The sequence below is a fragment of the Sinohyriopsis cumingii genome, chromosome 19 (assembly GCF_028554795.1).
Source record: "Sinohyriopsis cumingii isolate HCF-2022 chromosome 19, ASM2855479v2, whole genome shotgun sequence".
Classification (NCBI taxonomy): domain Eukaryota; kingdom Metazoa; phylum Mollusca; class Bivalvia; order Unionida; family Unionidae; genus Sinohyriopsis; species Sinohyriopsis cumingii.
Window position 1 is genome coordinate 1,637,365 of NC_142979.1, and position 13,394 is coordinate 1,650,758.

Below are 13,394 nucleotides of genomic sequence, written 5' to 3' on the forward strand. Positions count from 1 at the left end.
ATGATGAGAGAAGGTCTAGAATAAAAACCAGTCTACAGTTATTGTACAACCCTAATTGCCCTTTTTATGAGCTAATACTTTATCTGTCATCTGAGCACTTGGGATCTCCTTTACAGATGGAGACAACAGAAATGTATGGGGCTGGACGAATGAAATCAGAGGTTCCTTCATGACAATTTAAATCATCCAACAACTCACAACTACTGGATTTGGAGTCAATGCCTATATCCCAAGTTGAGACCACTCTTCTGACTTCAGCCTCAGCAAACAGGTAACTTTCTAGCACTTGTATTGGTAAAATAAGCTGAAACGACTTGTAGGTAATGAATATACTCGTAATGTATAATGAATGGGTAAAATTAAAATATCTGAAGAATGGAATCTAGGAGCTAAATGTTAATTTTAGCATATATGCCATATGCAACCACAACCATGCTGTCAGAATGGAATCTAGGAGCTAAATGTTAATTTTAGCACATATGCCATATGCAACCACAACCATGCTGTCAGAAAAAAAATACATCTTGCCTATTTTGATTTTGTTTGAAAAATCAAGCTGGATCATATAGAACAGGTGTGGCCAACCCATGGCTTGCATGCGGTCCATTCTGGGCCTTCCATTAGATTCTAAACTTCGAGGGCAAGTTGCAAAAGTTGGTGGGGTGTTTGAGGGACCTCCCCCAAGGAGGATACTGGGTTTTTTAAAGTAGCTGGGTAAATCACCAGGCTCCTGGCTGATAAAGAAACCTCTTCCAGACCTTCACATTGTGTGGCCCACAGCCATGTAGACAGCTTTTTTTTGGAAAATATGTATTTTAATTAATTTGCATAATTAGTGACAAGGAATATTCTTGCTCATGCAGCCCACAATCTTTACCATTTTATCCATTTTGCCAAACCCAACAAGCCAAAAAAGGTTGCAAACCTGTACTTTAGAATATACCTAAGAGTTTAGCTCCTGACTCACAAATATACAATACATTGTCAAAGTTATCTCCGATATATAGTGTACTTGGTCTACAACTATAAATACAGTAAGATAGTGCTTTCTATATTGATAAAGAAAACAATAACTCATATTTCCAGCTTCTGTATATTTAAAACTCAAATGATACATGGTTTCTTAATATGTATTAATAATTAATTACCATTCTTCATTCTCTGAATCTATTTGATTTTAACTGATCGGTGCTGAAAATAACTTTTGTCTCTACCTCAGATTTGGTTTCTTTGCTGGACTTGATTTCATTCCGATGGTGTTTCATGTCAAGGAGTTCCTCTCTCATTAACTCCTTGATGAAAGAACCTTTGGAATCTCCCATCTTTCTGAATCTCATCTGAAGCTTGCTGCGATTCTCTCTTAGCCTATCCAGGCATCTCTATAACAGGAATTGTTTTGACATATTAAAAAATGGTGAAAAAATTTTCTTTACCTAAAAGCTTTTAGGAACTGCACAATATATATTAATGCAGTTCCTTCTAAGCCTCTCTGCAACTGGAACAGTCTTTCATTAAATTAACCTTAAAATGAAGAAATGTGGGTACATTTCTGAAATGACCCAAGCACAAATGTGGGGTGAGTATTGCCAGTTGAAATCATACTGGAATATAATGCGATATAGAATACTGTATAACAATAATTATCAATACATACTGCTGCACATACTACAGTGTACCATTCTGAAAACTAGAAAAAACTGCCTGCTTTGTATCATATACTCTCCAGCTAACATTTTAGTGAATCCATTGTTTACAACAACACTGAAAGACCCGAGATGTTGTACACTGAAGTTAGCAACTACGCTTGTAATAGTGGCCACTCTTGGCGAGGTGCCTTTTAACTGGCTTGTGATTCAAAGGCTTTGTATACTGTTCATTGCAAGTTAAAAGACTGGATTTGCAAACTTATTTTTCAAGAGTGATTCCAATTCAGAAAATGAACTGGGCATAACAGACAACCAGGGGCAGAAAGTCACAGACGGATGGAGATGATACATGTGTTACTAGATTAGTAGTCCCTTGAAATATTTTACACTTTCAAAGCACCTATGACAAACTGCCAGCAATTATCATCTTCTCTGTTGTAGTTACATTTAAAACCAAAGGAATTCCATAGATCACACTTTGCCCGTTTATTGGTCATGAGATATAGATCCACTGATATCTGACTGTCAGCTATGCTAAGACAAGCGTTTGACTGGTTACACAATAGTGTTTCATCCATATTAGGATCTAAATAAATAAAACTAGTTCCACTACCAGTCCAACCAATATGCAATTAGGAGTAAAATACTGACATATACCACTAGCTACTATATACTGTATGTACTCATATAGGTATATGTGTGTGTGTGTGTGTGTGATCTGGATTTTTAACGTAGCTTTAACAATTTTTCAGTCATATTGCTACGATGTCTGCAGTGTGGCAGTTTATAGTGATGTCTAGCACTGGGGCATAATGCATCAGACATGTAGCATGATGTCCCACCCAGTCACATTATCCTGACACCTGGCTGACCAGTCCTAACACTAACCTCTTAATGCTGAGTGCCAAGTGGGGCAGTTGTTAGTACCATTTTTGTAAGTCTTTGGTATGACTCGGCCAGGGATCAAACCCACAACCTACCACATCTGAGGTGCATACTCTAACTACTTGGCCACTGGAGCGGTCCTCATATAGGTAAGCCACATGCCTATATCTGACCTTAAATGAGTGATATGTCACTGACTCATGTAGAAATCAAATTCATTTTCTGACAGTAGATCCCCTTTTTTGCATCACACTTCCATGAACTACTGCATATTTGACAACATGTAACATAAAAATGGCATGGCAATAAGCATGTTAATTTCTGGTGTCCATGTCTTCAATGTTTCAAAAATAAATATATAATATATTTTATTCAATATAAGAAACTATTTAATTGCTAACTGGAACAATGAACTTGTTATATATCTGAACAACATGTCTGACACTAATTACCCAAGTGACTGCCATTACAACAAATCACAGGGTTAAAATAAAACTAAAGTAATGACTTGTCTGATCTGAGTGGAGATCAAGACCACAGGTAAGCAAAGAGGGACTGAATTTTGATCTCAATATCAAACATGGCATGTGCACAGAGTTTTTATACAAATAAATAAATAACACCAAGGAAATGATACAATGTTTCAATTTATCTTAACTTTTTTAATGTTTTAAAATGAATATTGGATTAGATTTCCTAATCCTAACAAAAAGGACAGCAGGTTAGAGATTCAGAATAATATGCAGTCAACAGGATTAAAAATAAAGATTTTACATTGGTCTAATCTTTTGACAACAAGATTTATAATAATCTTTATTTTATTGATAAATACACAATAAACTTGGGCATGAACACAGTTTATGATGAAAATGTGTTTATTAAATCATATATATGTGAGCATCACGACTGCCCACTTCTGAATAATTGTTAGAAATGTGGTTGTCTCTAAGTGAAAATGTTAGGAATGTCATGTTTAGAATAAATAAATCACACCCCGTTTTTTCTTATTACAGAGTTTTCAATAATTAAAAAGTTTGATATATCAAAGAGTATATGGTAAATAGATAGCTAGTCTTGCTCTATTATTGGACAGATGACTGCATGAAGTGATCTCTAAGTTGGAGGAAACTTCCAAAATAGTAGGAAATAAAAAAACCTCTGATGGGTGACTATGTGCATTTTCAAGGTGCAAGGTAGGTTGTCAACACTATACTATTCAGGCATAGGATATATGGGACAAATATGGTAAATCTGGTTAGCTTGTAAACTTCTAATATTATTTGATATTTTGATATATGCAAAAGATTATTCTCCCTGAAGAAGGTGGACTTACCTGTCTGTAAGATTCTTTCCATGGAGGAGTCCTTGTCTTGTAAAGGTCTCTGTGAACTTGCTTCACCTTTGAACATGCACTGCTCATTTTTCAAGGACTAGGACAGATGTGACAATATGAAAGTTACTGGAATGTAAAGATTATCTGGTCCAAAATTATCACTGCAAAAGGAACTGAACCATATTCTTTTTTCTTTTAAAAAACACAAAAAAAAACAGATTTTTACAATTATCATTCCAAATTCACTCTTTCTTCCTTTCAAAGACAAAGAAACTTTGTCTAGATCAATTCAATAATTGGAAACTGGCTCTGGTATGTATATACCCTGCGTAAATATATCAAGTCAATAGTGAGTTGGAAATGCTTTCCCATTTGGAATAACATAATCTGTTTTATCAGCTCAATTTAAAAGAGAAATAATAATAAAAATAACAACACAAAATGAATCTAAGTGTCTTCCAGATGAAGACAATATCTCTGTGTGGCATGTTGATATATCATGATCAAATCCCTCCTGGTTTTCACCGTCCATCACTGTAATATTAGATACATAAAAACTGTACATTTTTCCAGACAAAGTAATAGTCAAATTCTGTCCAAAATTGTCCAACAATAGGGTCAAGTTCATCCCTAAATTTTTATCCTTATTTTCAGAATGTTTCAACACAAGTTGTACTTCTCCATTCTGCATGTCTGTTTCTGACCCAAGAATAGTGAAATTCATTCTATTTTCAATAAGAAGTTTCCTAATTCTTTCAGCTACAACATTCATCACGATATTATTTATGTTAAAGTCTGCTTTGTGTTTCGCTTCTATTTCCAAAATCATTGTAATTTTTATGAATGATTCTTTCTCTGCCCCCAATTCAGGTGTGATATGTTTAATATCATTAGTATTAACTGATATTATAGAAGTAGACTCCTGGGTAGCCAAGTCAGTCTGACAAATAAATTCAAGATTTGTTGGACAAATGACTATTCCAAGATATCCTGGAATTGTAATATGGGTTTTTTCAGGACAATATATCCACTCAGAATTTGCTACTTTAATCTGAAGTATTTTTGGACCTATACATTTATGCCTGTAACATCTTCCTTCCAATTCAGAATTGTTCATGCCCAAAGAATTCATCAATGATATATTCTCAAATGGTCTCGTCAAATTTGACACAAAGCACCTGCTGTCAATACCAAATACCTCTTTCGTATTTGTGTCTATCACTGCTAAATGATTAATTTCCTTATCACATTCATAACCTGGCTTTGCTGTGAAAATTCCATGATCAAATTCAGTTGTTTCACAGTCTGCTTTGCTGGTGTGTAGATAATGGCAACCTCTGACTCCTTCATTACAAAAATATGTATCAAATTCTGAGTCAATAATCTTTTTTCTACCAAACTGGCAGCCTTCTCCTCTTCCCCAATTGTACTTCTGTGCTTTCTGATAATTAACTTTATACCAACCACTATCTTCAAAAACAGCTAGAGTGATTGGATCAATTGCAGTAAGGTTTGTTAAGCCCAAAGTGGGAGTCATTATTGTCCCATGCAGAAGAGAATTATCCCAGTGAGACTGAACTTGGCTTTCTAAAACCTGTAATGGTGCTCCAAAGTTTGGATCATTACAGAAAAAATGTTCCTGCATTTTTTCAATAACCTTTGGAGTTAACAACCTTATAATCCCTTCAATATTGCGGTACAAAGGAGGATCCCGTTTTATGCAATTTTCACCAAGACTAGATTTTGAGCAATCTTGAAACTTTTCAAATAAATCTCTTGTAAATCCTAGAGTATGAATTATCTCATGAACAGCTGTCATATAAAGTCTTGTCTGGTCAAACTTGAAATAATGCAGTTCTAGCGGACAAAAATTGATCTGGCCTGCAACTGGTCTATCATACAAACCAAGCTGACAAAAGGATGCATATCCAATGACTGGGTGCTTAAACTTTGGATAGCCTCTGGGTTTCAGGCATCTTGGAGTGGTGGAAGCAGAGACATACAATACAAAATCAGTATCAGGAATTCCTTTTCCAGCTTCAAACTTAATGTGGGTTGGCTTATCTCCTTCGTATGGCCATTGAATGAGTCCCTCAAGATGTTCATTTGGAATTAAAAACTCGTCCAAACATTTTTCAAATCGATAACCCTGAATGAAATAAGAGCATTTACCAGCATTTGTACCATTTTGCCATGAACTTCTACAGCCAGTTCTTTTCAGGAGAAGTGGGCCTGTCAGACGCAAAATTGATAATGTATTCTGAAAATAATCAATTGCATCATGTATTACTGATTTTAAAACGCCAAAGTCAGACCTATCTAATTCTGGCATGTCGGTGAAATGGGGATGTATTCTTATGGGCTTATACACAGGTTTGTGAATATGGTGATGGTATCTCTCAGCATCGAGAAAGTTCTTAACTTTTTCCGAGTGATGTTCACCAGTTCCTTTGCTGTTTGTGGACACATTTATGCAAATTACAAGATTTGCGCAAATCAATGCCATGACTTTAACGCAGCGTGACATTCTTAGGTATTGAAGTATAGCCTGAGTTGCCTTAGGTTTATGGAATCTGCCTCCTCAAACGTTATCAAGTTTCACCAGCATCTAAGAGGAGACAATCTAAAACCTAGAATCCCCCCCCCCCACAACAAAAGTATCTACGTCTTAAAACAATAGTCGTGCAAATAAAAACAAAAACATTATTCCATTACGTACTAGTATCGACTTGCTGTTGGTTATTTTAAGCCTTTTTTTCTTAAAAAAAATGTAAATCCACCATCGGGCTCCCGCGTTCAGTCACACAACTTTTGTCATCAAGAGTGCAATCCCCCTTGCTTCAAAAAACCGTAAAAACGTCAAGACTGGTTCCTGAACATTTGTTGAAAAGAAAATACCTAATACTTATGGTCATCAATCAAGGACTCACGGTACTAATTCAGTTCACATAGCAAACCTATGCAAACACCATGATATTAAAAATTCAATAACTTAGAATTGTTGAGTGCTCATGATCAAACGTATATTTATCAGTATAGATGAAACCTGGATGTCAACTTCTGTGTAGAGGAAAGGTTATGAGCCGCGGCATTTTCTGGACCTGCATCTGTTTGAAATGTGTGCTTTCAATTCCGCACCAAAGAGTCAGGTGCTAATTTTAGTAATGAGTGTTCCGAACTCAGGACTGTTAAAGGACTGAAATTCTATTAATAAAACAATGTGAGTAAGGTGGGCCACCCTAGCCTCAATGGGAATTATCATTACAGAGACCCCTGGGCCACTCTAGCCTCAATGGAAAATTAACATGGAGAAAAATCGTGGGCCACTCTAGCCTCAAGGGGAATTTAACATGGGGAAATAGTCTTGGGCCACTCTAGCCTCAAGGGGAATTGAACATTACGGAAACCCCTGGGCCACTCTAGCCTCAAGGGGAATTGAACATGGGAAAATTGCTGGGTCACTCTAGGGACAAGGGGAATTGAACATATGGAAATTGAACATGGTGGGTCTGTATAGCGTCAAGGGGAATTGAACATGGTGGGATTGTCTAGGGACAATGATGGTAGAGGGTCAAACACAACAGAGACAGAGACATACATACAGTAGTACAAGCGTGAGATTTATATATAAAGCATTACCAAGACCTGAAATCTTGATGGGGTGTTCAAAAATTTGCATAATTGTAATGATGCTATAAAGAGCTATAATCAAGGAAATGCTCAACGACAAAATGGATGTGACTAAAAGTAACGCTAAAATGACGAAATTGTCCCAGAATTTAAAGGAAAATAAACATATCCCCGAAAATTAAGTTACAACGGTTTAGAATAAAATGGATAAAATTAGTAACTACTTACAAAATCAACTTGTGTGACGATCGTCGATAAACACCCATGTATCTATTTATAGCTATACTCAGCTAAAATTCCTATGAAATTCCACTATCTATTTATAGCTCCAACTTGTGGGTTATTCCTTTGGAAAATCCCATTATCTTTTTATAGCCTCAGCTTGAGTGACGTTCCTGTTTATGAACTCTAGTACATATGTATAGCTACAACCTGTGGAAATCCCCAAGTCCATTTTTATAGTCTTAAAATTTCCAGCGTCAGTGACGTCACTGTACTGAACACTAGGGGATAAGTGTCAACAGTGTTGCAAGTGGCTGACCTGAATACGCGATACTGTAGGTAGGTAGGTAGAATGTATTTGATAGGGATAAAGGGAGTTTTATACGGACAAACAGAGACCAATAGACACACACACACACACACACAAACACACAAACACACACACACACACACACACACACACACACAACGTACGCGCGCAGACATACTCACACACACACACAAGTAGTAAAGTGGGGCACATTAGGGACAATGGGACTTAGCATTAAAAAGACCCCTGGGGCACTTTAGGGACAATGGAAATTTAACATGGAGAAAAATCGTGGGTCACTTTAGGGACAATGGGAATTTAACATAGAGTTTGGGTCTGTCTAGGGACAAGGGAAATTAACATGGGAATAGAGTTTGGGCTTGTCTAGGGAAAAGGGGAATTGAATATGGGATTTTTTTTAAAAAAAAAAAGTTTTTTTTAAATTTAAATTTAAATTTAAATTTAAAAAAGGGTAGGCAATTGAAAGGCTATCTCTTTTCGAGAAATATGGCTGGCCCTGAAAAGGGCCTTTGGTTTTTCTTCTTCTTCTGCTTCTAATTTCTTCTTTTTCTCAACCAGCTTCTTATTTTCTCTCCTACACTCTATCTCTTCTTTTTTTCTTCTCTTCTTTCTTCTCTTCCTCCTCTTCTTTCTTCTTCTCTTCCTCCTCTTCTTTCTTCCTCTTCTCATTTTCTTCTTCTTTTTCAATTTTTTCGTTCCATTTGCGTATTCTTATCCTTTCCTCTTCATCCTCCTTCTCCTCCTTTATCTCTTTCATGACACCACTTATCATATCCTTTACCTTTCTTAAGTTATTAATTTCCATCTTTACACGATGGGGACTATAGGAATAGTGGTCTACAACGAGTCTTATTAACATCTGCTCCATCATTCCTAAGTTGTCTAAAACGTCTTGCAATGTTTGCATTTTGTCAATTTGGTTAGAAGCCATCTTCTTTGTAGAATGGTTTGAACGACGAATACTGTGGGTTCTTATAGTGAAAGCGCGTACGTGAAGGAAAACATCCCCTAAAAACATAAAATTGATCTTACCTAGATCATGACCCAACAACGCGCGGACGTGAAGGAAAACATCCCCCACTTTTCTCATTTCATATAATCAAACCCAAACTATACTCTCCACATACGCTAAGAAACAATAAAGAAACCCATAATCTACTATTCACACAAACTTCCTTGAACATTTACAAACAAAAACACACAAACACATACACTCTCACTAATAATAAAGAATTAGTGTTTATATTCACACTACTCTACTTACACACATTGGCAAATTAATAGTTATTTCTTTTCTAGAGTATTGGGTAGCCCTGAAAAGGGCTGTTTTTTTTTTGAACTTCATGGACACCTGGTTAATGGTGGTACCTTCCAGGCCTGGCGCCACATACACATCTTGTCCCCCAGTTACTTTTTACCTTTTTGGGGGAGAGAGCAGAGGCAGGATATGTGGCTTCAGAATCCCAATTTTCGGTTTCTGGGATTCTGAAATTTTTTCTTCTTCTCTCCTTTTCCTCCTCCTCTTCTTTGTATCTTCTCTCCTCCTCTTTGTATCTTCTTTCCTCTTCTTCTTCTTTATATCTTCTCTCCTCCTCTTCTTTGTTTCTTCTTTCCTCCTCTTTTATCCTTCCCTCTTCCACAATGGCTTCCGCGGCCAGTTCATTTAATATGCGCCTGGCATATTCCAGATGCACATGAAGTTCCAACAGTTTCTCCAGTCTCGTGTTCATTTTTGGTGTTGATCAATCAACAAGGGTAGCTAGACTGCCGAACGAGTTTCAATTTATAGTGAAAGCGCGGACGTGATGGAAAACATCCCCCTAAAAACATAAAATTGATCTTACCTAGATCATGACCCAAAACAATAACGCGCGGACCTAAAAGAAACACTCACTCACTTTTTATGCTACCCATCACTATTTTAAAATTTTTTATAAATCACTTCAATAGACTATTTACATACGCAAAGCAATCCAATCTAACTCCAAATATACACCTCAAACACCAAAAAAACATGATTTTGATCTACTATCACACCAACGTACGTGAGCACTTACAAACACACAAACACATACACTCTCACTATCAATAAAGAGTTAGTGTTTATATTCACACTACTCTACCTACACACATTGGCAAATTGATCGTTATTTCTTTTCTAGAGTATTGGGTAGCCCTGAAAAGGGCTGTTTTTTGTTTGCTATGGCATTCTTTTTTAGTTTCTAAGAATGCGATGTCCTCTGAGGATAGACTTTCTGGCGATAGGTCTGCTTCTTCGGAAAGAGAAGAAGAACTCTTTGGTGTCGATACGACAATCGACAAAGCCTCTGTCAGCTTCAGGTTGCTGCTGCTGCTGTTGTTGCTGCTGTCTCTGAAGTCTGTACTTCTCTGTCCATTCTTCTTTTTCCCTGTTCATTTCTTCTCTGAAGAGCTCTTCTATCAGGTCTTCAGTGATTTTTAACATTCTCACATTCTCTATTTCTTCTGGCTTCGGTATCAGACTGTGTCTGACCCTATGCAAATTCACGTAGGCTTCGTTGAGCTTAGCTAGTTTGGAGCACATCTTCGTAGGAGGATGAGTCGACAATGGATGGTTAGACTGGAAACAACCCCGGTTCTTAAAGTCAAAGCACGGACGTGAAGGAAAACATCCCCACACGGTTTTCGAGCCGCAACGTTCAGTGAGTGTCATGAGAGGGATAGTAAGAAATGAAAGAGCATCAATCCAACATTCTTATAGCTAAACAAAAGACAAAGGCATTTTTTCAAAACACAACATTTTTTATTCAAAAATCACTTAACACTAAACAACAACTCTAACATTTTTAACAATAATCTAACAATATAACATCAAACAATCTTTTCAAATACCAAACATTTTTTTCAATTCAAACTCTACTTTAGACAGGGCTGACAACGTTGTGAATGAAATTGTGATTTCCACTGTTGAAAATCATTAGGCCACTGATGGACACTACGTTTCCTAGCTTGAGACAAAAGATAAGCATAATGGTCACAAAACCATCGATCTACTTTCACATCGTTTCTAGAAGAAGAACGAGGATCAAAATGAGTCACTAAATGTTCTAATGAATAGCCCAGGCTGCGATGATGCAGAAAATACACACAATAGTGTCCACACACCAAGGAATCTGTGCCTTGTAATTTCACGTTATTGAATCGGGTAGTCTGAGCATTTCTTCTCATAAAGTCGATGATATCGTCTTCCAAAGGGGGCAATCCGTACGAATCGAAATATTCCACACATCCTTCTTGAGGAAAGTAGACGGCTACCCAGTGGGTTCCTGGGAGATGACTGTCGTCCGTGTTGATCACGTAAGCTTGATGGTCTTTAGGTTTGCGATGAGGGAGTTCATCTTTAGCACAGACGACAGGATTCCAAGAAGCCGTATACGAACTGTGGTTCAAAAGGTAATAAAGTTCCCAGGTATCCATGTTTTGTGTGTGCTTTTTTTTTACTTCTTCACAGGTAATAATAAGTGGTCAATTCGATCCTGACTTTTTGCTTGAAAATGTCTGACGAATAAACGGTTATTCGTTCTGTTTCCTCACTCTGATTCAGGAGAGCTTCGATACGATGGATCTCTTGAGTGGTTAATGGTGGACAAGAATGTTCACGCAAGTCTTTATACCACTGGTGTAACACGTCTTTGTCCGAGATGAGACTCCAAGCTTCGTCCAGATACTAGTCCAATTTTTCTTCTTGGCTCAACATCAGGCATTTATCGTGTTGAATTTGACTGGGATGATCGTTTTGACATCCATAACAATTTTTCTTGATCAATTCCGTCATTTTTTCGACCAAGTGTTTGGCAAAACAGGAGACTAAATGGGCTTCTTGTTCTGGCCATCTCGACTTCATCACGATCACTTCTTCTTCCACAGTCTCCTCACATTTCATGTCCAAAGTTTCTCCACTAGGTAAAGAGGGATAACAGTCTTCCATGGTTTCTAGTAATCTAGAATGACTTCTCTCAAACTGTTGATTTCTATGGTATTATCGAATTCTGCATACAGGATGACTTTCACCGTTTCATCAGCGATACGGTTTGCAAACTGAATTTCCACACGAATCTGGCCAGATTTTATAGGGTGGAAATGTCCCTCGTCGCTGCCTTGGTCAGGAGCGAAATCAAAAGCCCACAAAGCATAGCCTCCTGCATAATCCTCGTACGTAATACCGTGACTGGTGTTGGTTCCTAACTGTCCGGTGGCTTCGTACAGGGACAAGTACGATCTCAAGTAATTCTTCTTGTCAAAGTCGGGTTCGAAAGGTCGGGTACACAAGGTTTTGCCATCGCGACTGACTTCGATCTTGGACACGCCAAAGTGATGAAAGTAGAAAGGATTTTTACCCAAATCTCCGTTGAAAGCTGTATTCTCGACGATACCAACGATCAAACGTTTGGGTAGCTGTCCTTGGAACAGATGATCTTCGATCATGGATCGCTGTCCCTTGGGAATGGTGAAGGTTTTCACTTCCACGCGTCGGATCGGATACTTGGCGGTCGTTCTGCTCAACGTCTGACTGATGTCGTTTCCCACTTCAGGTAACACTTCCACGCGTCGTACGTAGAGCCTGGCTTCCTCGATGACAGTTTTGCAAGCGGTACTACCTATCAAATGGAAAGCGGCACTGCTACGATTCAGTCTCAGGCGGACATTCACCCCGTTCAGCAAATATTTCTCTTGTAACCACATGTCCAAATGCAAACGATCCATCAGTTCTAAACTTTGTCCATCTTTGATTCTGTCTCTTCGTTCTACAAATCCGTCATTGTTTGGTGTTTTTTTTGCATCAGTTTCGAATTTTTCAAACTGGCCTGCTTCGTCAGCTTCCCATAGCACACAGGCATTGAGATGAGTGTTCTTGGCGTCTATTCCGTACGTCAAGAGATTTTCCAGGTACGCTCGATAAGGGTAAGTATCCATGCTGCTGCTGACCAGTTTGTTGTTCAAGTATAATTCTACTACGCTAAAAATGGAATGCATGAAATTGTTGACGGGAGCTATTACCTCATCGCCATCTAGGGGTGAATTGTCCTCATCGACAACTTTGACTTTCAAGTACAAGTAACTGCTATTCAGATCGATGTAATCTTCCGGCTGTCCTTTGATTTCAAACTCGATGGGAGCTGAGGCTGTCAATGAGGAGACGGGGTGAAATTCCACCCATTGGGATTCTTGCATCGTCATCATGGTGGGGGGCATGGCAAACAGATCCAGTTCCGTCTTGGAACAAGCGCAAGACTCTCGGTGCATCATTTTTTTGTCTCTTTTCTCAATAATCGAAAACGTCTAAGTCTCGAACGGTTCTTCTTTTCTT

At 37.9% G+C, this 13,394-nt stretch overlaps 2 protein-coding genes across 4 annotated transcripts in view; both read right to left on the minus strand.

Moving 5' to 3' along the window:
• Window positions 1-6,713, minus strand: part of LOC149775041 (RPA-interacting protein A-like) — a 32,320-nt gene extending 25,607 nt beyond the window's left edge. For 2 of the 3 annotated variants that reach the window (XM_089944096.1, XM_089944094.1), the window contains exons 1-3: window positions 6,584-6,713; window positions 3,865-3,990; window positions 1,215-1,379 (exon numbers count right to left, since the gene is read on the minus strand). In XM_089944096.1, the coding sequence (XP_089800222.1) occupies window positions 1,215-1,379; window positions 3,865-3,951 (252 nt within the window). In that variant the 5' untranslated portion in view covers window positions 3,952-3,990; window positions 6,584-6,713. The remainder of the gene's footprint in view (window positions 1-1,214; window positions 1,380-3,864; window positions 3,991-6,583) is intronic. The other variant, XM_089944095.1, reaches the window with a different exon arrangement.
• On the minus strand, window positions 4,033-6,577 carry LOC149775043 (ciliated left-right organizer metallopeptidase-like). Its single transcript, XM_089944093.1, has one exon. The coding sequence runs from the start codon at window positions 6,389-6,391 to the stop codon at window positions 4,265-4,267; it is 2,127 nt and encodes a 708-aa protein (XP_089800219.1). The 5' UTR covers window positions 6,392-6,577; the 3' UTR covers window positions 4,033-4,264.
• Window positions 6,714-13,394: the final 6,681 nt, after the last annotated feature.

Bases quoted from the DNA above. Each gene is read 5' to 3' on its own strand.
- LOC149775043 (XM_089944093.1), bottom strand. From the start codon at position 6,391: ATGTCACGCTGCGTTAAAGTCATGGCATTGATTTGCGCAAATCTTGTA.